Source organism: Dermacentor variabilis, chromosome 9 (assembly GCF_050947875.1).
Source record: "Dermacentor variabilis isolate Ectoservices chromosome 9, ASM5094787v1, whole genome shotgun sequence".
Classification (NCBI taxonomy): domain Eukaryota; kingdom Metazoa; phylum Arthropoda; class Arachnida; order Ixodida; family Ixodidae; genus Dermacentor; species Dermacentor variabilis.
The window spans coordinates 20,714,932-20,738,716 of NC_134576.1; the positions used below are offsets into that span (position 1 = coordinate 20,714,932).

General features: G+C 44.8%; 1 protein-coding gene across 7 annotated transcripts in view; it reads right to left on the bottom strand.

Moving 5' to 3' along the window:
* Positions 1–11,117: 11,117 nt before the first annotated feature.
* Positions 11,118–23,785, bottom strand: part of LOC142592536 (uncharacterized) — a 238,163-nt gene continuing 225,495 nt past the window's right edge. For all 7 annotated transcript variants that reach the window (XM_075704033.1, XM_075704029.1, XM_075704027.1 and 4 more), the window contains one exon: positions 11,118–17,486. In XM_075704033.1, coding sequence (XP_075560148.1) covers positions 17,103–17,486 — 384 coding nt within the window. In that variant the 3' untranslated portion in view covers positions 11,118–17,102. The remainder of the gene's footprint in view (positions 17,487–23,785) is intronic.

Genomic DNA, 23,785 nt, shown 5'->3' on the forward strand with positions numbered 1-23,785 from the left:
AGAAGTAACTCTAGGAGGTCCCAATGTCAAAGACAGCACCATTTAAGATGGTTATTAAACCAGTTGTTTTCTGGAGTCAATTAAAAACAGGAACGCTATTTTTTTTTCGGCTTGCATTACTGCCAGCAGCCTAGATGTCTGACTGTAGAATGCACACTCAGAATGTACATTCGACAATTTTGTTTTGCTATGGTCAATGAAAAGTGTTTTAGAAAGTGTGCAGAGTGTATACTGTAAACCTTATAAATTCTAGATTTCTAAAACAAGAAATGTGGTTTTTAGGAATGACTCACTTTGAATCTGAAATAATAACAAGTTTATTTCAGTAAACTGCTGATTAATAAGTAGGCATTACCTGCACTTCCAAGTATGTTGTCACTTGTGTCCGATCGGTATTCAAATGGGATTATACTGGTGCCAAAAATCTCAATTTGCTTAAATGGACAACAGGCTTTGTTCTACCGATCTGGTTGTCTTTTCTTTTTGTGCCTTGCTATGGTTTTTGTATTGTCTTTTCATGCTAGAGAATACTTTTGTTTGCATACTTGGCAGCTTGCCGTTTGTTCAGTTTTTAAGTTTTTTTTTTTTGGCTCTATGTCAAAATATATTTGTGCTGAAGTTTCTACCGGTGACACTACTCCCTCTACCTTTCTGTTGCAGTAGACTTTTCTTGGTGGTTGCTGTCTTTGACATTTATAACGCTTTCACACCTGGTTTATTGGCCAGCCTGCTCTTTATTTTTTTGCAGTCTCAAAACAATCAGCTTGCTGTTTGCTCTGGTTCAAATAGTTCTGTGCTGAAATTGCTTGCTTTTGGCATTGCATTTCTTTGTGTTGATGTTGTATATATATGTAGGTATTGACATACATAGTTGCCGTGTGGTTTCAACACTTTAATAAGAGTTTTTTTAGAGCATCTTTTGCTCATTGTTTCAACAGAAAGCTTTCTGGGAACGAAAGTGGTTTCTATGTAGTGCCTTATGCTGATATTGTATATCTTCTAAGGACTTGAAGAATTTTATACAGACTAATCACCTGTTCCCATGTATGTTGCTGCACATCTCAATGGAAACACATGAAAGAGCAACGCTACTTGAAGTACAAACACTAGTCACATACACGAAGCAGTGCCATTTGTGTTCATATTTTGCTTTATGATAGAGGTGCAAGTACTCAGTTTATTTCATAAGTGTTTTATTTATACCAACAATTCACAACATAAAAATGTTCGTGGACAGTACATGAAATGTTTTTGTTATGGCTGTTATTGTTTACCAAAACGCAATAAACGGTGGTTAATACAAACATTTAAATGCTGAAGCTGCCAGTATCTGTTTGTTTTCATGCCTGTGTTCTACAAAGCCAACATTACTGCTCGGCGCTTAAGTGCGCCCCTGCTCTCCGAAACTCCTGTGGAGTTCCCATCAAAAGATGGATCGTCGTCATCACCTTCCTCCTCCAGGCCCTCACAATCAAAGGAATCCTTTGACATAAGAATGATGTTGTGCAAAACACATGATGCCAGCACATATTTACTAATGAGTGCAGAGCCTTTCATGTCAAGGTATTTCAACCGCCTGAATTTGCCTTTTAGCTGTGCGAATGCCCGCTCAATTACTGATCTTGCTGCGCCTAGTCTTTCATTGAATTTTATTTCTTGTGCACTTAGATGGCCATTATTTCTGTAAGGTCGCATGAGTCCGACAGACAGTGCATAGGCCGAGTCACCAAGAATATGGAAGTTTGCCGGTAACCTCTCTACTAGCCTGTCCAGGCCTGATGCACTGAACACCTTGGCATCGTGCATTCTTCCTGGAGAGCCTGCATGCACATGGGTGAATGCCATGTTGCTATCACAGCAACCCTGCAGGATGATTGAGTGAAACTCTTTCCTATTGTAATAACCATCCTGCTCGTTCTCTGGGGCTTTGATAGCGATATGGCAACCGTCCACAGCACCGACAACTCCAGGAAACCGCCACTTTCGGTAGAATTCATGGGCTACATCCTGCAGTGACAAAGGCCACTGGATAAATTCTGGTGCTGCACCTGCCCAAAGTTCAATGATGTTGACAACGTAGTGTAGCAGGCCCTTGTTGACTCTAAAACGGTCGGCAACACCTCGGAAGGACTCTTGGTTGCCAAGCAACCACAGATCCATTAACACCTTTGTATGGAGAGGTATCCTTGGTGTCCTTTCCGTGGTGAGTCTCCCCTGTGTGATCTGCAACAGGACCTGGAAGCCAACAGCTAGCACAGTTTTATGATTGCTAGCTTGTACTTAATGCGCTTAGCATCAATAAGAACCGTGCAGTGAGCACTGATATTCTTAGTAGACTAGTTAAAACATTTAATCTGATACATTAACTTGGTCCTCGCGAAACAAAGGCAGTGTTGTGTACAGCGACCTTCTGCAAAAATAATGCACAGACTGTCGATGACTGCAAAGCAGAGGCGTCAGTTACGGCGCGGAGATTAAACCGCGTGCGTTGTTTAAAACTGATAGGACTACTTACCTCAAAAGTCCGTGTATCTGGGCACAACGTTGATGACATAATTCTGGATGCCTCGGATCATACGGCTTTCTGTCCTCTTGCGATCTGCAATAAATTTCGATGGAGGCGAAATGCAAAAACGCCCGTGTGCTTGCGTTGTACTGCACGTTAAAGAACGGCAGGTGGTCAACGTTAATCCGGAGCCCTCCACTACAGCGTGCCTCATAATCAGATCTGGATTTGGCGCGTAAAACCCCAGAAAGAAGCAGATCTGCAATGAGTCATCAGTCGGCATACCGAGGAGCAGAAATAAATCCTCTGATAAGGTACCTCTGAAAACAGCACGAACAGCTTGCATCGCATAGGTAAGCCGCCGCTTCTGCCTCCGCCGCCGGATGTCAAGTTCTTCTACCTCTTCATCGTCCAACAAGAACTGCAGGAGGAAGAGGAAGAGATAAACTTTATTATAGAAGAGGTCTTAGGCGGGGGTTGGGTTGACGTTCCCCTCCCCGCAGTGGGCTCCTCTTCTAGGCGTACGGTCGGCGGGGCCATTTTCGAAAAGCGCGCGAAGAGCGATAGCGGATGCGGAAGCAACGTAACATTCGCCAGACGGCGCGTTCGTGCACCCGAAAGCAGTCGGCGAAAATCGCCGTTAAGCTCCGAAGGCGTCGCACTCGAGCGCACTCGAGCGTGCTTCTTTGGAGTTCGGAGCGCGCTAACTTAACGCGCCCAATGTGTGCCGACTAAAGAAAGGCTGCCCCGAAGTGCTTCTGACGGTTAGGCTAGCTTCTTTACTCCGTAGAATGAAAAAAAAGAAAAAGAAAAGAAGGAAAAAAAAAAGAACCGCATCAAAAGCCCAGAATCAACAGTTCCTCGTCGCGAGTAAACGCTGGATGACGAGTAATTTCCAGGCGACGAGCGAATACTCTTGATCAAGAACACTGATAACGCCGGCGGGACAAGCATTGTGGCGAAGTTCAGTGAGCAGGGATAGCTTTTACTTTTTTTATTTTTGTTTGGTTGACGTCATCACGCGTCACCGCGGGAAGTTTGAAAAGTTTAAGGCGAGTACGCCACGTGGTGGCATTCACGCGAGCTGAACCCTTGTGTCCAGAAAAGCTGGATACGGCTGGGACACACGGTATATACACACTCTCAGCACTTCATTTCGGGATAAAAAAAATGAAGCTAGCACTATTTCTTTCATCAGAGCACCGCATTCACAAGTGCAATGTTGAAACCTACGTGAGCTTTGCTCCCTTGCGAGCAGACTTGCACATTCAAATTAAGTTATCGCTGCAGGAACGGAACATGAATATGCATTCGCGTCACCAAATAAAATTGGATGATACGGCCCGTAAACTCTTCAAAACGCGCACGGCATTCAAAACGCATAAGTGTCGCAAAAATGCACCGAGACTGCAGCAAAACACGCATGTATACAATGCGTCAAAACACATAAACAGCGGACAGTGCTTCGTCGCCCTGTCCGCGCCGTGCTGACCGAGCAAAGTGCGACAGCAGCGCCACGAGATGCGAGGATCGGTGGTGGGTCCACGCAGTCACGGGATTTTGGATTGTAAAACTTTATGTGTCCAACAGATGTAGGGAAGGCTTTAAGCCTTCCCACCTGGACGACGGCCAGGAGTCCTTGGACCCTAACGGCGTTTTCGGCCAGTCGGACGGTCTTCAGTTGAATCTCGGTATCGGAGCTGAGTAATAAGGTCTCCCATTGTTCTAAAGACTTTATTCATCCCTCAGAGGGAGCCTGTGGGCATTCCCACAGAATGTGACTAAGATTAGCCCAGGCTTTACATAGCTTACACTGGCTGGAGTACTGACCCGGGTAGTAGAGGCTGCACGACACCGGGCTTGGAAACGAGTTGGTCTGCAGGCGACGCCAAGTGGAGGCCTGGCTCTTGTGTAAGGATATATCAGCCGGAAGATATTTAACCCGCCCTATAGTCTGTAGTGTTGTGTGATCTCTCTGTAACGCACCAAGCGGTCCCGCCCCGTGAAGCCTTCGGCTAGCCCACCAGCTCGGAATGTAAGTCCTTGAGCTAATTCGTGAGCCGCCTCGTTCCCAGCGAGGGAGGCGTGCGCAGGTGCCCAGATTATTTCAATTTTCCTGCTATCTCTGCAGGTCTGCAGGATTCTGTTCGCCTCGGGAGAAATTCTGCCTCTGGCAAAGTTCATCACCGCAACCTTAGCGTCGCTGACTATAATTTTGGCTGAAGTACTTGCAATTGCAAGTGCTATGGCAGATTCTTCTCCAATCTGAGAGCAATCCGTTGGAACTGTGCCACTGGCCATCAATCTAGTTTCAGCGCTCGCTACAGCTAGGGCCATGCGGCCGTTGCCATAGTCTGCAGCATCAACGTAGAGCACGCCCTTCGAGTTGAAACGCTTCTCAAGAGCCTCGGCCCGTTTCTCTCTGCATTCCTTGTGATGGATTGGGTGCATGCTTTGAGGTAGTGGTGGGATTATTAGTCGGTTCCGCACGCTTCGCGGCAGGTCGATTTTGATGCCTTCCTGCCCCTCATAGTTTATGCCTAGCCTAGCAAGGATTTTTCTGCCCGTAGGGCTTCCCGCAAGTCTCTCATACTGCGAGATCCTCACTGCTTCAATAATCTCCTCAAGAGTGTTGTGGAGCCGTAGAGCTAAAAGCTTTTCATTTGCAGTGCGGATGGGAAGCCCCAGCGCCTGTTTTCCACTTTTACGTATGATGCCCTCAATCTTCTTCTCGAATGACCTAAAACTGAGGAAGGTCGCAACATAAGCTATTCTACCTATAACAAAGGCCTGGACTAGCTTAAATAGATTCGCTTCTCTCATCCCGGACCGCCTGTTGGCAATCCTGCGGATCAGCCTCTTGGTCTGCACTGCGCAGCCGTCTAGTTTCCTTATTGTTTCGCCATTAAAGCTGTTGGCCTGAAAGGCAGGAAAGGCAGGGCCAGTAAGGAGGAACCGCAAATCTCCCTCACAGCTGGGGGGATCCCCATTCCAAAAGTGGACAAAATCAGAGTTCTGGGACGCAGTCACGGGAGTTTGAAAACTGAACCTAGTCTAGTAACGTTGTAGCAGGTGGTGTGATGTCAGCTCTCTCCGTTGCTATGACAACGCGTGACGTCAGCTTGCTCCCTGCCGCAGCGAGAAGGGAGCCGCTCGTCGCATGTGCCTATCAATAGGGGATCAGAAAATTTGGACGTGGTAGTTCATAGTGTTTTCTTTTATTTTAGAGCGCAGCTCTTTGGCGTCCGTTCCTGGGTTTCGCGTCGTCGTCGGCCTCGTAACCAGCAACGCCCCCCTTTCATCCCCCCAGCGCTAGCAGCGACCGACTGATACCGCTGGATGCCGCTGACGCCGCTAGAGAGTCAAGATAACGTGACTGCATAGAACACCGTCGCCGCCATGCAGAAAGAGGAGGAAAGGGTCCCCCCCCCCCTGTTCTTGTGTGGCGGATAGGGTGCTCTTCAGTTGCCGACGCGCCGGTTATTCGTTGTCCCTGAAACCAACTCCGCAGCTAGGGTTGACTCACTATCGGCGTCAGCGGCATCAGTCAGTCGCTGCTATCTCTTCCCTCCTCCCTTTATCGTGTTGTCCGCTTGCTGCGCGCGCTTCTGCCCCCATCGTTTGCCGCTGGGTGTACACGCCGCCCCCCTCCCCCCTCTTCCTGCGAGTCTCCGGTTGTCAAAGCGCCGGCTCGAACTTAATTCCTTTCTTCGCTCCTCCACCAATGCAACCCCTGTGCGGTGGCAATCAGAGAGCCAGATCGGTGGCGGCGGATCTGTATATGTGCACCGCCCGAGCCGAAATTGCCGCTGCCGTTCGCCCTGTGCGGTGGCAATCAGAGAGCCAGATCGGTGGCGGCTTGACATAAAGACAAACAGCAATTTCCTAACACTTATGCGGGAGAACATCCCGTTCCTCTCGCTCGTAACGCGTCCCACGGCTGTGACAACCTCGCGAGGCACTTGTATAGATCTCGTCTTTGAGAATCAAGCATTGGTGTACCAAGTCGAACATATATCAGTCTATTTCTCCGACCACAAAGCTTCCTTCATGACTGTCAAGAACTGTTAGTGGAGTCTTTGTTAAAGGAATACGTGTGAAAAATAAAAAAAAAATCTGTGATAGCGCATACATGTGTTGCTCGATTTCTTTGCCTCAATCTATCGAAAAGGTGAAACAGCTTATTTGCTGCGCTCAAACTTCGCATTAGGAAGTAACGTAATCGTCGGTAATTTTTTTTCATTGGTTAACCTACACTCTTAGTCAAAGTTACACCCTTTGGCTTGCCCCTTCTGCCACACAACAATAATCGTTATCTGCCTCAATTGATTCGTTTCCTCTCCTTAACGCTGCGAGCCCGGTACTTTCCAGTAACGAACGGCACGCGCGTTATCAGCATAGAACAGTTTACACCCTTTGGAGTGCTCCTTCTGATAACGCGCGTGCCGTTCGTTCCTGGAATGTTGCGGGCTCGCAGCGCTAAAGCAAGGAAACGCATCAAGGCAGATAACGATTATTGTTGTGTAGCAGAAGGGGCAAGCCAAAGGGTGTAACTTTGCCTAAGAGTGTAGGTAGGATATTAAGCAGCATAGCAGCAAGAGCTTGGTGACGCAACCCACCGCCCAGTTCCAAAGGGGACGCCCATAACATCCATCCAGCCCAACGTGTGCCGTGGCCCCCGAGCCGATGGCGCACATAACAGGTGGTCTCTCCGCTGATACGACCTTCTCGCCTTGCGCTCGCTCCGTGGCGGCTTTACTGGGATATATAGCGGTGCGCTATGCTTGGTTGATCAGTCTCGCCATGGAAGTTATTGACGAAGAGTATGTATCTGAATCTAGTTGCTCTACTGCTTCGGAACAGTTAAATTCTAAGGCGAAATTTAAGCAAGCTAGGAAGAATGAGAGAAAGGTTGCAACGTTGCTTTCGCAACGAAACTCGCAGAATGGCAATGGCCGATTATAAGATGTTCTTGGAAGACTATAGGATATTGTGACAACATTAGATTCCAGGTTGAGCTCCAATCCTGCTTTTCTACGTCACCTTGTAAACAAGAGCTTTATGAATTTACATTATGAGTACGTTTTTATAACTTGTGCCAGATGGAATTTTTCACTTACACCTGGCACAAGTTACAAGAACGTGGTATGAATGTTAGTGACTTCATTATCTGATTACCGAGAAGGAAGGGAATCGAGGGACCCGATTTTTATTAATCATAAAAGCCAACAAACACGGACACCAAGCTTGGACAACACAGGGGAAATTAATGGAAACGAAAATCGATGAACAAACAACTGGCTACAGGTGGGGTGCTTGCATTGCGCGCCCTACCAATTGAGCCACTGCGGCACCGTTTCCCCAACGACTTTCTTGGGCATTTTACTACTAGAACTTACCTTGGGAGAGTTAGCCAGTGCCACCACTTACTAAATTTGGCTGCAGATGTGGAATATCCTTTCTGCCACAGGTGTCGTGGGTACGTGATCTTTTTTGGGTGAAGGCCACTGGTTAGTAAGCCCGCACATATTACCTGAAGGCATCATTTGCCATTTCTTGTCTTCATGTTTTTGAGTTGTTGTGTACACAGTAGGTACAGTTATAACTTTTTAATGCTATGTGCATCTAGCAGTTTCTGTGCGTAAATGTTGCCACAAGAATTTCTTTGGACTGCACAATCATCGATTGTTATTTGCTGTTCTGCCTTACCTTTTCTGGGGCTTTCATTCCTGCCTTAATGCAGCCAGTGTACTAGCCACGTTGTGTACGTTAGTGTTTTTAGCTTTCAATTATTTTTGCTGACATTTTCTCTCATCTTTTTTTCAGACATGACAGCTCTCTCTTATGAAGGGCTGGGACTCAAGATGCTTACTGCGGGATCGTACCCAGTATTTTCAGACAGCTTGGGTGGAAACTTCAGCACTCAAGGCCAGTGGCAGAAAATGAGCCTCGGACCTGCATGTCTACAGTATCATTGAAGGTAACTTGAGGGCTGTTGTTTGACTAGGCATAAGTGCATTGATTTTTACTTCCAAAATTCATGGTGTTCGGAATGAAACAAAAATTGATGGAAATGTTTTAAAGAGAAAATTGTAATGCACCTAGTGTAGCTACAGTTTGGTGGACGGAAATTTTTATATGAAGCTTCCTCCTCCTTGCAGTACCATAGAAGAGTTTCCAAAAATTTAATTTATTAATTGCAGAACTGTTCGTATGTGACAGTGCTTTGGATATCAGCCAAAACTGCTGATACTCTAAGGTACTTGCATTGTTTGACTAGATGGTTTGGTTTTCCACAATTTATTCCACATGGAAAAATATGAAGACCCGTGCCATTTGTCAAGCAGCAGTCGCCTGGTTGAAGAATTGCACTTTGCGAGCGGATAAGTTGGCATGTTATGTTATGCTTATTGTTCAGTTGGTTTTTATTCAGAAATTTAAACTACCCTAATGTTATTGACTAAGTCAGCATTGTGTAGCATGCCCACATTTCCATAAAATTGACTGTCGGTTCTACAAAAGAATTTAGTGCATGGTACATGATTAATATTTTGCATTAGGGTTCTAAACTCTACTTACGTCAACTGTCACATGCGGTCTTCAAATACCTAATAACAATGGCCAGATAACGTCCAAGGGCTATCTATGCATGCTGTTGCAACATCATGCTTCACTGTGGTCATGCGGAAACTTGTATAGATTATGATACATTCTATTTTAGACAATAAATTTTGGAAGACCAAGTAGAGTAAGACATCAGTTATTGCAGTTGTACTAATTGGTGTTCAGTGCAGCTTGCCAACAAGATGCAAAGGAAAGCGATAATAACTTCCAAGCAGCAAAAGAGCATGGGAGATGCTTTGGGTGAACCTGAATAGGCATTTTAAATTATAGTGTGAATTATACCAGCCTTCTGGCATTATGATATGCCTTCACTTTTATATTTTTGGTCCCTTAATTATTGTGCGTGTTATTGTTGTATTTGTTTTTATACCATTGTTCAGCCTAGCGAGGACAGCCACTGAAAATCCAGGCTTAAAACAAGAAACTATGCATCGTGAATGTTCAGGTCCTAAAATATTGTAATTTCATAACTAGCATAGAATCAGTCCTCGAAAATGATGGCAGCGTTACAGAAACTATAGAGTTATAAATATACACTTGACAGCTCTCAGTGGGGAACAGCATCTTTTTGGATAGTGTCATGGCTATTTTTTTATATGTAGACATAATTTCTTAATCATGTTTATGTTAAGCATATAACTTTTATTTGCTGGTTTTACTCTAAATGAGGGTTTTATTTTTCCTTTTTTTTTTTACTAACACAGGTTCTTCAAAAGCCACTGGGTCTGTCACCAGCTGACATGCCTTTCTTTGTCCTTCTTAGTTCTGTACCTTAGTTTGGTTAGGATGGGAATGCAGGTGTTTTTCTAGACATGCGATTCATTACCTTTATGTAAATTTAGTCACAATCAGTGCAAGGCAAGCAGATGCACGTAATTTGCAAGAATAAAAATTAGTATTTTGCTGGTTTTCTTGCCTCCTAAACATTGTTATAAAAGGCTGGTTATAGAAAAGGCACTTACAATATTTTTACAAGGTGGCTTTTCAGTGTGCCTCGTTCAACACCTTTGTATGCTGCATGTATTTTTCTTGTGTTAGCAGTATATACCCAAATTTCTAACGTGCTCTTCACTTACGAAATGTTATGCTGTTGCGAGACTGTTCGAACATAGAGAATTTCATTTTGGTGCAGAAGTGACATGGCTGCCATATGTGCACGTTTGTGTGTCATACACAGGCTCTGAATGTTATACCTTCACAAGCTTTATTCCAAACTGTGGAATCTATGCCAGTGCTTTCAATAATGCATACCTTTGGAAAAGCATGAATTTAGCCCATAATACTAAACGTTTTTCAGATTAGTAGATTTTCGAGTGCTTTTGCCAACAGATGAAGCCGAAATGAACCTCAACAATAGCAAGGCCTTAGATGTAAACAATATACGAATAAGACCTGTGAAATATGTTATTACATCTCCAACTTTTGAGCCAAAGCATATATTCAATTTTGAGCGAGAAACTGCCACTTTTCCTTAAGAAATGAAGAAAGCAAAGATTTCCGTAATACATGAAGTGGGTGAAAAGCAGATAATAAATAACTACAGACCTATTTCTGTTCTTTTGGTTTTTCAAAAGACTTAGAAAAAATAATTTGCACTCATATAACAAGCTTTTTTTCCAGCAGACATATTTTATCAGATGCGCAATTCAGCTTTCGAAAGGGAAGGTCGACAGAAACAGTGCTACTAATTTGAAAGAAAACATAGTACATAATACAATGTAGATAACAAACTTTACACGCCCGGCCTGGTTGCCGACTTCTCAAAGGCGTTCGACTCCCTCAGTCATGACATTCTCGCAGACAAATTATTCATGTGTGGTTTTCGTGGGAATCCTTTGGATTTGTTGAAATCTTACTTACACAATCGCCAGCAGTAAGTTGTTGGCAAGATTCACAATCGTCATTTCTTCCTGTTCTAAGAGGTGTACCCTCAAGGGAGCATTCTGGGTCCCCTTTTATTAAATGTATACGTAAATGATCTCGTAAATATTGATAAAACAGTGAAATTTATTATATTCGCCGACGACAGCACCATACTGTTTTCTGGCCCCGACGTCAACGGTTTGGCATTTGAAAGTAATAACGCACTTTCAAAGCTTCCCACTTGGTCCAGCTTTAATGAATTAAGTATTATACCTCTAAAAACAAAATTAATTATATTCTGTGCAAGAAATAAAGCACCCGAACTGCTAAACCCTATTTTATGTGAAGGTCAGAACATCACTATAGTAAGCGAGCACAAGGTACTTGGTGTTACATTTTCCGCTCACCTAAGTTGGAATTCACATGTAGAACAGCTGTGCAAAGGACTTTCATCCACTGCTGGTGCGTTATCACGACGTCAACACTTACTTCCCTCGAAGGCAAAACTCCAGGTGTATTACACGCTATTTGCGTCACACGTTAATTACTGCAGCTTGGTATAGACTACTACAACAGAACCTAAATAAAATTCTGCTTTTGCAAAAGAAAATTCTTTGACATGTAGCAAACATTCCTTATCTGGCTTCAACTAAAACAGTCTTTTCAAGATTACGATATCAAAGAAATTTCAGATTTTACAATCTTTTTACTTTTCAGACACTTGTAAAGAATTCCTTGCGACAATACCATGCCTAAAGCTAACACTAATGCGCGTACGCGACAAACCGCCTCATGGTTCGTACCTTGTTTCTGAACTAACTACAATTTACAAGCACTTCATTTCAACTTACCATCCATTTTGAATAAATTTCCAGAAACAATGACTGCTACACATTGACAATTGTGGCAACAGTTTGTATCCATGTCGTGAACAACAGTTTTCATGTTGTGATTATTGGAATGACATATTTATGCCATTTTATATACTGCTCTTACCTTGTTACCTAAGTAGGTATCAGTTTCTCTCGTCCACTATTCTGCTCTATGTTTCTTAAATTTCTATTCTTGTATTATTCATAGTTAATTTTACTTGCTCATTTTCAAGTACAAAGAGTTACTGTGCATTTAAAATATGTATATTAAAATGGTCAATTTATTTGTACTTTGTCAACATTTGATGTGCTTCATATTGTAAATCTGATCTTCATAAGTACCAACATCCATTGTAGTAACTGCGACATGTCTGCTTGATTTTCCAGAGACTGCAGAAGGAACGTCGCATGCTGCCAATGTAACGGTCTCCAGGGACCCAGTCAAGCTGCCTAGAGCGGCTTTTAGCCCTGAAGACCATCCAGATTTTCTGGATAAATAAAGATTGATTGATTGATAAAGATTGATTGAAGTTAGAAACAGTCGTAGTGAATACATGTACATCTACCAGAAATCCTGAATCATGACATTGGTTCCAAGTAAAGCATACCAGTGACCTGCATTAGTGCATGGTTAACATAGTTCACCTTTTCTTTTTAAAGTGTAGACTGCATACCGGGTGTTTCAGAGAACCCTTTCACAAATTTAAAAAAAATTGCCTGTGGCAAATAGCACAATTTTAGTCCATGAGCTGGTCTGAGAGGTGGACATTGCTTGCACAAAACTATTTAATTTATAACCGACTCATTAAAAAATTCCTAATTAAATTTTTAACTAATTTCCTTATGACACATATTGCAAATTTAGAAATTCTAGCCATGGAGTTCAGAAGGCAGATACAATTGGAATGAATTCTCAGGATGACACCAGTTTTGAGATATTAATTCACGAACTTCGCGAAGAAATGCATTGGTGTTCCAATTACTTTTGTACTTCAATGCGTAAAACGATGCTTTGTTAGGAAATTAGGTGGAAGGACAGTGGTCTTTTACCGCAAGTTTGATGGCGCACATCCCACAAACAGTGTCATCCACACAATTCATTTCAAGTGGATATGCCTTGCGCTCCCACCCGTTATAACTTGTAAATTATAATATGTGCCATAAATCAATTAGACTAAAATTTAATTAGTGTATGTTTGTTAATTAGTCGATTACGCATTTCAATTTTTTTCTGTAAGTAATGCCCACTTCTTCGAGTAGACCAGCTATTGTACCAGAATTGTGCTATCTGCCCCAAGAAATTTTCTTACAATGCTTGAAAGTGTTCGCTGAAACACCCGGTATTTTCTCGGGCAAGCAAAATAAGCCTTCATACACGAGTTCTACATGTACTTCCCCAAGACGAATACGGAGGGAGCATTACCTTGGCTTCAGGAGTGCTTGTGGAGTTCTAGGGCTATTGCTCAGCTTGTACAAGCCGGATTGTAGACAACCTTCTGGCTTGAACAAGCCCAAATATTTTGTCTTCTAGATGAGTTTGTACTGCCTGGGTTGTGTACGAGACCATTAACAGGGCCTAGCAAGCATTCCTTAAAGGAGTACTGACACAAAAAAAATCCACGTGGTTTTTTCTGCTTTAATAAGTAGTTAATGACCCAGTAATCACGGCACAAAACCTCATTTATTTCAGAGCGCGACAGGTAATTATTTGCAGTCTTTTTTGTAGCGACCAGCCGAAGTTTCGGTTCCAGAGAGCAACGAGATGGGGCAAACGGGAGTGTAAACAAAGTGGTCACGTGTTGGCAAAAAGCCATGACGTATTGTCGAGCGACTGCCGCATCGGTCGGACGACCGCAGCCAATGACAGCGCCGGTAGCGTGAACGTCATGGCCACGTGGTAGACCTGGCGGGGCGGGGCCGGCAAGCGGGCGCCTCGCTGTTCCGATCATGTCTGTTTCTTTTTTCTGGTCGAAACGCGGGCCTCTTTCGCCGCTGACGACGATGCATAAATGGGCTACAATTTGTTTCTGACACGAAATAACTCCTACAATAAAGTGACCTCGAAAGAGTGCGAGTTAAAAAAATGTTGTGCGAAATAGGAAATCATTGGCGTGATTTCTACTCGGAAGCGGTAAGCGCAGACGCGCCAGCAATCGTCTATATACGAAGCGGCTCGCCTGACTGGCCTGTTTACTTATCGCTACTAACGGCTCCGGAAAAACTAACCGTATTTTCACTTAAGAGAAACATAAATGTTCAGGCATTGATTGTGCTGACGAATTTAGGCGCTTTATTACGAGCTGCAGACGAATCGCAAGTACCCTCGGCCCCGGATAGACAGCCGGCGAGCTAGGCCTACATCGTCTCCCAGCGATCGCAAGCTCACTTGGCATGCTCGTTCGCTTCTGTTGGCGCCAAAAAAATCAAATGTGCTGCAATTTAAGCGTGATATAACTGTGTACACGTTGTGCCGACTAACATAGGTGCTTCGTTATACGAGCTGCAAGCGATCGTGTCACAAGCGCAACCGGTGTCGGATTCGATGGCCCAGCGAGCTATGCCTGTCGGCTCTCGGCCATTGGCGGCTGTCAACGGATCCGATACTGCTAACGCGGCCTTGAGGAAACACGTCTACAGTGCTCGCATAGACGTGTTTATAATGTCATCGTTTGTTTCAAACAAGATAGCTGTGCAAATACGGTTGCTTTCACTTTCTGTTCGAAGTTACACAGGATTCCGAACTTCCACGCAGGGGCGCCGGTTCTGGGCCGCCGCTCGCTCAACTGTACCATGTGTCCCGAATCGCCGCATGCGGCAAGTCGCACACGACGCGCCGTACTACAGATCGCACGGAAAATCGCGCCATGTGTCTCGCGCTTTAGACGTGGCCAATCACTTAGCGACTCAGATATTGCGGCCGGCGATGGCGAGGACGAACCTCAACAAAACCCTCGCATCGGCCACCATCAATGGTAAGACGCAACAAATCGGCGTTGAACGTTGTGGCAGCGCAGTCAAGCTGATAGTGTAGGAAATATCCCGATGGACACGACAAAAACTGCAGTTGCAGCGACACGGAGCGCGTCTCACTACGAGTACAACAGCTAGAACAAGCAACAACAGAGGAGAAGAGCACATGTAAGCCGCATGGCAGCCAACGAAAATTCGTGACGTAGCCACATGACGTAGGGTTTTCTTGGCTATTTACAATCCCGGTTGATGTCAATGTCGCGAGGTGCTCTGTTTTGCGGTTGGCTGGGCGCACACACTTTAAAATTGATTTTAAATATGTTCTAAGCGATATTCGCCGCTGATATTTTATAGACGATGGGTGTGTGACCAACTAAATCGATCACACAAGTTATCTCGACTTCAAATTTTTGTGTCAGTGCTCCTTTAATTGTATGTGCACGCCTGCGCCATGCACTGAGAAGCAGAGAAAAACCATCTGATGTTTTTGGAAAGCTAGCAAAGCGGGAAGGCAGTGAAATGAAAAAAAAAGTCAAGGGGATGTTTAAAGCCAACAAAAGAGGAGGGATCAACCTAAAGCTCTGAAGGCCGGCCAGTGAACATATGCGTCTCAGTGCTCATACTGTGACTGAAGCAGCGCACGTGCGTGTGTAAATTAAAAAACACATGCCATGTCCCGTAATAGTGGCACCTTTCCCAGGTTGGTATGCTTCACCGCATAACATGGCTGTATTGCGGTGACTGCCAAGGCAATACTGCCAAGCAAATCAACAGCATGTTCTGGCATTTTTTCTGCCTTTCGTTTAATCTGACCCGCCGGATAATACATGCCACAAGTTTCGTCGGTCCCATACTTGAGGACTGCATATTGAACTTATTCACATATTTTTGCGAACTCGGTTGTATGCGCATTTGACAGTATCAACGTGTATGCTCATAATGAATGTTAGATATAATGAACGTGTGTTTGTGTCGGATGTGACCGCATTATAACCAGATTCGACTTTAACGCTATTCTGAAAGCTATGCTGCGCCTCAACCACTACACCTACCACCTTTTACTTGTGCGTCTGGCTGCAGGTGCACTGGACTCTAGCTTTTCTATACTGGACTCGAGAACTTGCAAAAGCATGGCCATTCGACACAACTGACATGAAGACTAGATCATGACAACCCTCTTGTCTTACAAAATGGCCGTCCTGTCACTTTGACATGTGCGCCACCAGGTGTCATTCAACAGCTAAAGGAGCCCTGAAACACTTCTGTAGCTAATCATGGAATGCCCTCACTATTAAAGGATGTTGTCTCAGGAATCTCATGCCGAAAAAAACTTTGTGAATCCTTTAACTATCGGTGGAGTTATCATACCGATACCTGGCTTTCTTTCTGTTTTCGTGTCTGCTGTCGCACTCGAAGCTACACAGCGAATAGGCCGAGAGGACAAAGCCCTTGACCAAAAAAAGGTTGAGTGCCACAGTGGTGAAAGAGCTTGTCGTGGCACCCTGTGATGGCTGCGGTAGACAAAGCTATGCAACAAAGCTATGTCCCCTCTGAAGCCACGCACAGTGGAAAGGTGAAATAATTTTTCTATTTTTTTTTCAGACTGCACACAAATATTTTTCATTTAATTTAGAACTAGTAATTATGTATTACTGGGAATGCTCTCGCAATCAAGAAATCAGCAAACAGTATTGGTGGCCAGCTGCTTTCGATGACACTGCATAACGGCATTGCAGAAGCAAGAGCAAGCATTTTTTTCCTGTTTTTGACATGAGATTGTAAATTCCCTGCTGCATGCAGTGCAGTGATAGTTGGCTCACAAATTCACAGCAGCAGCTTTAGACAAATGAGCAAAATTTTCTTACAATGTTCCTTGAGCAGCACATTTCACATGAACTAAGCCTGGCAAATGGCCCACAAGGAGTTTCCTCGAAAGACCTTTCTGCCTTTAGGTCAAATAGCCATTTAGAGGAAACTAAAACAAAACGGTATTTTGAGGGAAACCCGTTAACAGTCGACACCGTACATGCCAGAACAGCCAAGCCCGAGCACAGTGCCGTCCGACCTCCACCCATCATGAACTTTGAGGAATGGTTCCACAGTTTTCTGTCTATACTCTGTTCAATGCAAAGCCTTCACATTCTCACCACCACACTGTAAAACCACTGCAGACTTGTAAGACCACTGTAGAAACGACTTGACACGTTCCGGAGAAGTGTCATGTTGGCACAGGCTTCGAGCAGAGTTCCGCCAGAGCAACGCCGCACTCATGCCTGGGTGGCAAGCAGCATGGATCGCAGTTTCCCGCACACACTGTCCTCTGCAAAGCCTCTCTCCTCGTGGGTGTTGCCAGCATTGGCCAGAGCACTGGTGAAGCGGCTGCATGCGTCCGAGCGAAGTGCCAAGTCGGCACGACTCTCTGGCAGCGTTGTCCCGTGCAGCAGGGCCTCCAGCAGTGGCTGCAGGTGTTGCGGCAGAAGGTACCGCTTCTCGGGCACCAAGTCGAGACGATCGGGCAGCGTGGTGTATGGCAGCCGGGCCACCGCAATGTGGCAGTAGTCGCCGAGCGCTTGCGCGTGGTTCGAGAGCAGCGCCGCATATGTCGTGTGGTACAGCTCGTCGATGTTGCTCTCGCTTGCCTGGCCTAAGTCCTGCAGAGAAATGTAGTTTTAAAAAAATTTAACTCTAGGGCTTTACGTGCCAAACCATCATCTGATTATGAGGAATGCCATAGTTAAGTTTCACTCATTGGGGTTCTTTGACAAGCACCTAAATCTAAGTACACATGGGTTTTCTTTTTTAATTTCCCCACGGTCAAAATGCGAACGCCGTGGCCGGGATCGAGCTCAGCAGTGCAAGGCTGCTGCCACTGGCCTACCACGGAGAGTGAACAGGAGTGGGTCAACCAGCTTCTGTTCGATCCAATAACAAAAGTAAGTTCAACACACATTGTACGCCCCAGTCCAGTGTTCAAGGGAAATCAGTCTGGCGAGGGAGTAACATGCCTGAACTAAACTACGGAATCGTAAAATAAAATAAAATGCAATAACAATATGACATGTTGGGGCCTTCACAGGCTCTCAAAATGTTTCATCGATATCACTTTTTATTTGGTGGCTGTGCATTTCAGATTAATTATACGTAAAACAGATGGACAGGCACAGGAGGCATCAGTAGTTAACAGACCAATGAATACGAGAAAACATTGAATTTCCAGAGCAATCTGTGACCACAGCCAGTAAAACTGCATGGCGCTATGTTGTTGATGTACAGTAAAGCCTCGGTGATACGTTTCCGCTATCTATCTTTTCCCGCCTCCAATGTTCGCAATCGAGAACACAAAAAATTACCCACTAGAGTAAAGCAAATTTTTTACCGGTTCATATGTTCCCGGAAAACAAAATTTTTTGGCAGCAATGTTCAGCACCTCGCCAAATTGCGAACGTATGATATGTTTTCCGGCTGCTAGATTCCAGGTGAAGAAGAAAAGGCGCGAGGCGCATGCAATCGAGAAGAGTGTATAGCCACCTGAGTGTATATCTCACGTGAAATATCTCACGTGTATATATACGTGAGTGTATATCTCACGTGAAAATGACGGCGCCAGCAAATTCCGGTACAAGCAAATCTCCGGCCCAGTCATCACATGCCGCATTCACAGCTATCGCCGCCAAATTTATTGCAACAAGCATCTTCACCTATCTGTTTTACAGTGCATGGTGTGTAGTGTCATTGGTAGCATACTGCATGCAGTTAGTAGGCAATAATCCAAACGCGTCGCCGTTCCCTGCTGCAGGCGGCACAATGTGGGCATCACCTTTCACTTCAGCGGCATCGAGCGTCACTCACCAGCTCGATTTCATTTTGGTTTCCGGTTGCTTTCTTAAAACAACACGCAATAGGAAAACAACAAAACACATCTCGGGCCACCGGAGCACCACTAGCTTGATGCGCGGCACTTCGCATTACATAAATGTCAACTATAGTTGTCCATCAATCTTATTGGTTACTTCTGATCATAAGTTTTCCCAGTTAGTATGTTCTTTCTCATAGCTCTTTTTACAAAACCTATGAGTGAGGTTCTATGGATACAGTTGCCGACCGTTTATTTGGACTTCACGGGGGCGCAGAAATGTCCTAATAAACAGGCGTCTGAAAAAACAGCTCTGGAAAAAAAAAGAGGAAATCCTTTATTTACATCCTTCATTTCCACACACTTATTCGGGCTCGGAAGTAGGCTTGAAGAAATCGTGAATGAGCCGTTGCACGCTGTTCCGTTTACGCGCAATCAGATCAGCCTGAATCTCGGAGAGGGTTGTGCGGTTACTACAGGCGGCTGAAAGCACAGTCACTGCTTGAACAAGCTATGCGTGCGACAGCAGCGGCGTACATGGTGCATCATCTTCCGACTCGGAGTCATCGTCCGGCAGGGCAGCAGAAACCTGACGAATGATCTCGTTGTCGTCGAGTTCTGTGCATGTCAGTAAAGCACCGTCAGATGATGATGATGTGTGGTGTTTTGTGGCGCAAGGGCCAGGTTTGGCCAAAGAGTGCCATGACACGTGGTAATGTTGACGATGAATTATGGAAGATGTGACATGGCTGTAAAGTGGCCTAAAAATAGTCGCTGTAAAGTGCGTAAAATCTACGTACTATAATATTATGGTGATGACTAATGACGAATACTATGACCATTAAAATCCATCGTAGAAGAATGATGCGAAATGTAAAATATATAATATCGTAAAATTACTTGGAGCACTGCTGGCTCGCCAGAGCCCTTGAAACACAAGGGCCTAGAGGCATGTGCTATACCAAAGAGCTATCACAGCGGCATCCTCTGAAGAGAGGACCCGCTATGAACGTGTGGGGCTAAAAAACATGCAGGACAACATCTTTCAGGAAACTTAGGACTGCGTTGGTGTCAAATAAAGGTTCTGGGCCGAGTAGCATCACGGGATGTAGAGGGATGTGCTGCCGGTATGCTAGGGAAAAATGTTTCCTTCTTTCAGATTCGGCTGCTCGACACTCCAGGAGGACGTGGAGGACGGTCAGCCTCTCCCCGCATCTACCGCAGGTTGGAGGATCATTTTCAGTGAGTAAATAGTTATGCGTGCCAAATGTGTGTCCTATTCTGAGGCGACAGAATAGGACATCTGTTCGCCGCGATTTTGTTACGGAGGGCCAAGAACCTAACTGTGGCTTTATCACGTGCAGTTTGTTATTTACTTCTGCGTCCCACATACGTTGCCAGTGGCTTCGCAGTTTTCTTCTTAAGAAAGGCTTCAGGTTTGTGACAGGGACCGAAGCAGTAGGACTAACTGCATGCAATGAAATTGATGTGGCCATCTGGTCCGCTAGAACATTTCCCTCGATACCCCTATGTCCAGGCACCCAGCATATAATCACATGTTGGTTAGATATATATGTTTTACACAGTACGGAGTAGAGTTCATTAATTACCGGATTTTTCTGGTTACAGAAAGACATCAAGGCCTTCACAACACTAAGTGAGTCCGTATATATAACTGATTTCTTGAGTTTTGATTTATTTATATGCTTTACGACCGACAGCAGTGCGTAAGCCTCAGCAGCAAAGATACTAGTTTCCGGATGTAGTATATCGGTTTCCGAGAAGGATGGACCGACGGCTGCATAGGACACCCCGTCGTGTGACTTGGATGCGTCTGTGTAGAACTCCGTGCAGGAGTATTTGTGCTGGAGTTCCCGGAAATGCATTTGAATTTCAATCTCTGGAGCGTGTTTTGTAACTTGCATGAAAGATGTGTCGCATTGTATCAGCTGCCACTCCCAAGGAGGTAGCAGCTTGGCTGGATGCATTAGGCGAAGCTCGAGGAGTGGAACGTGCATTTCATGACTAAGCTCCCTCACACGCAGCGAGAAAGGCTGTCTTACGGAGGGACGATTGCGAAAGAGTGTAGCATATGTAATCTCGTTAACAGTATTATAACACGAATGTTGAGGATTAGAGTGGACTTTCAAAAAATATGTTTGGCTGATGTATGTTCTCTGGATATGAAGTGACCACTCATTCGATTCTGCATATAAACTTTGTATGGGACTCGTTCTGAAAGCTCCTGTGGCTAAACGGATACCTAGATGATGAACAGGGTCTAGCATCTTTAGCGCACTCGGGGCGGCACAATGATAGATCATGGCACCATAATCTAATCGTGAACGAATCAGGCTCTTATAGAGATTAATTAAGCACTTCCTGTCACTACCCCACGAAGTATGGTATAGAAGTTTCATTAGGTTCATTGTTTTCAGACATTTTTCTTTAAGATGTTTAATGTGGGGGACGAAAGTGAGTCTGTAGTCTAGTATAACACCTAGAAATTTGTGCTCTTTGTTTACGGGTATTTGTTGTCCACATAGTTCTAAGCAAGGATCTGGGATCATTCCTCTCTTTCTTGTAAAAAGAACGCAAGAGCTTTTGTTAGGATTGATCTTAAATCCATTCTTGTCTGCCCACATTGAGACTTTGTTCAGGCCATGCTGTACCTGTCTCTCGCACACTGCGAGGTTGCAGGATTTGAAAGCTATCTGAATGTCGTCCACGTAGACAGAGTAAAAGATGGCCGGTGGTAATGAAGCGCGAAGCGTGTTCATCTTCACGATGAAGAGCGTGCAGCTGAGCACGCCTCTTTGGGGAACTCCCGTTTCTTGCGTAAATGGACGTGAAAGTTCATTGCCGACTTTTACCCGGAAGGTACGATCGGACAGATAGCTTTCTATTAGGTTTAGCATATTCCCATGGATGCCCATTTCTGACAAGTCTCTTAAAATTCCGTAACGCCACGTTGTATCGTACGCCTTCTCCATATCGAGGAATATGGATAACAAAAACTGTTTATGTACAAATGCGTCCCAGACATTTGCTTCTACACGTACAAGATGGTCAGTTGTGGAGCGCCCTTCTCGGAAGCCGCACTGATAAGGATCAAGGATTTTGCTCTGTTCAAGGAAATGAATGAGTCGCCAATTTATCATTTTTTCAAACACCTTACAAATGCAACTTGTGAGTGCTATCAGACGGTAGCTTGTCACTGAGGAAGGGTCTTTGCCTTGCTTTAAAACAGGGACCACAATGGCTTCCTTCCATGCTGTTGGAAGATACCCTGCATCCCAGATGGTGTTGAAAAGCGTGAGTAGTGTAACTTGCGTGTCATTGTGTAAGTTTTTGAGCATTTCATACATGATTCTATCAGATCCTGGTGCGGAGCTCTTGCATGCGCTCAAGGCAGCTCTCAATTCGGCAATACTGAAAGGACGGTTGTAAGGCTCATTCTCTCGACTTTTTCTTGTTAATGGCTTACATTCTTCTATTTGTTTATATTTCAGGAATGATTGCGAATAATGATTTGAACTTGATACGCTCTCAAAGTGCTCCCCAAGTGAGTCTGCCTGATCTTGCAGTGTATCGCCCTGTGTATTTACTAGAGGGAGTGAATATGTTTGTCGTCCTCTAATTCTACTAACCCTGTTCCAGGCTTTGGCCTCATCTGTATAGGAGTTGATACCGGATAAAAACTTCTGCCAACTCTCTCTTCTGGCCTGTCGGCGGGTTCGCCTGCCTTGGGATTTTACTTTTTTAAAATTGATAAGATTCTCCGCAGTGGGGGAGGCGCGTAGCAACCCCCACGCTTTGTTCTGATTCCTACAAGCGATTCTGCATTCATCGTTCCACCACGGGACATGCCGTTTGCATGCCGAGACACTTATTTCACGTATGCATTTAGATGCAGCATCTATTATGACGGCTGTAAAATACTGCACAGCAGCATCAATTTCTAACGAGGGCATCTCATCCCATGATATACTAGATAAGTTTCGGAAACTCTCCCAATCTGCTGTGTCTATCTTCCACCTAGGAGCTTGTGGAGGATATTCGTTTTCTTTAGATGTTCTTATGAGTATGGGGAAGTGGTCGCTTCCGTAAGGATTGTCGTTAACTTCCCATTCAAGTTCGGGCAGTATTGACGGGGAAACTATACTAAGATCAATTGAAGAAAAGGTTCGGTTTGCGAGACGGTAATAAGTGGGTTCCTTCTTATTCAGCAGACACGCACCGGACGAAAAAAGGAATTGTTCAACGAGGCGACCTCGCGCATCAGTACGAGAGTCGCCCCACAGGGAGCTGTGCGCATTGAAATCGCCAAGAACAACATAAGGTTCTGGCAATTGGTCTATAAAGGATTGGAATTCATGTTTCGTTAATTTGTAGTGTGGGGGTACGTAAAGCGAGCAAATGGTGACGAGTTTATTGAGAAGAACAGCTCGAACCGCCACTGCTTCAAGGGGCGTTCGTAGCTGCAAAGGTTGACATGCTATAGTTTTATGAGAGAGAATCGCAAAAGCACCGTCAGCATCTATGAAACTGTTAAATGAGACAGTGTCTGGAATCGCAATGCTACCACTGCGCAGGTCTCGAAGAACATTTTTGGTGTCAGTAGGGAGCGGATCGGAAGGCAACAGAAACTTAGCCTCCACGGCAATCGCTTCATCGATTACAACAAATCCAGTGTGCCAAAAGCAATTCTGTAGAGTGACAGGGGTCACCGCCTTCCAGGCATCCGCAAGCATGTTTATTGCCGACTTCACTCTCTTGAAACATCTCGGGCTCCTTGATTTTCCAATCACAAGAAGCGGAAGCTTCTCCGTCCCTGACATGTTGCTGCCTACCATTTTGGTGACGCGCTCTTTACTATGCTTCCCGCCGTGGCACGGATCGTCAGACACAGAAAGGGTCTTACTGGGCAGCATCTTATAGAATAGAGCTGTTTCGCTGCAGTTAAAAACATTGTCTTGTGAAAACTGGCACAACAGTGAATCCTGAGTCTCCGAGCGATAATTTGTAACAAGGGTCCAGTCGACGTCACCACTCTCGCCACACATCTTCTTGAAAGCGAGGTCATACCTTTCTTGA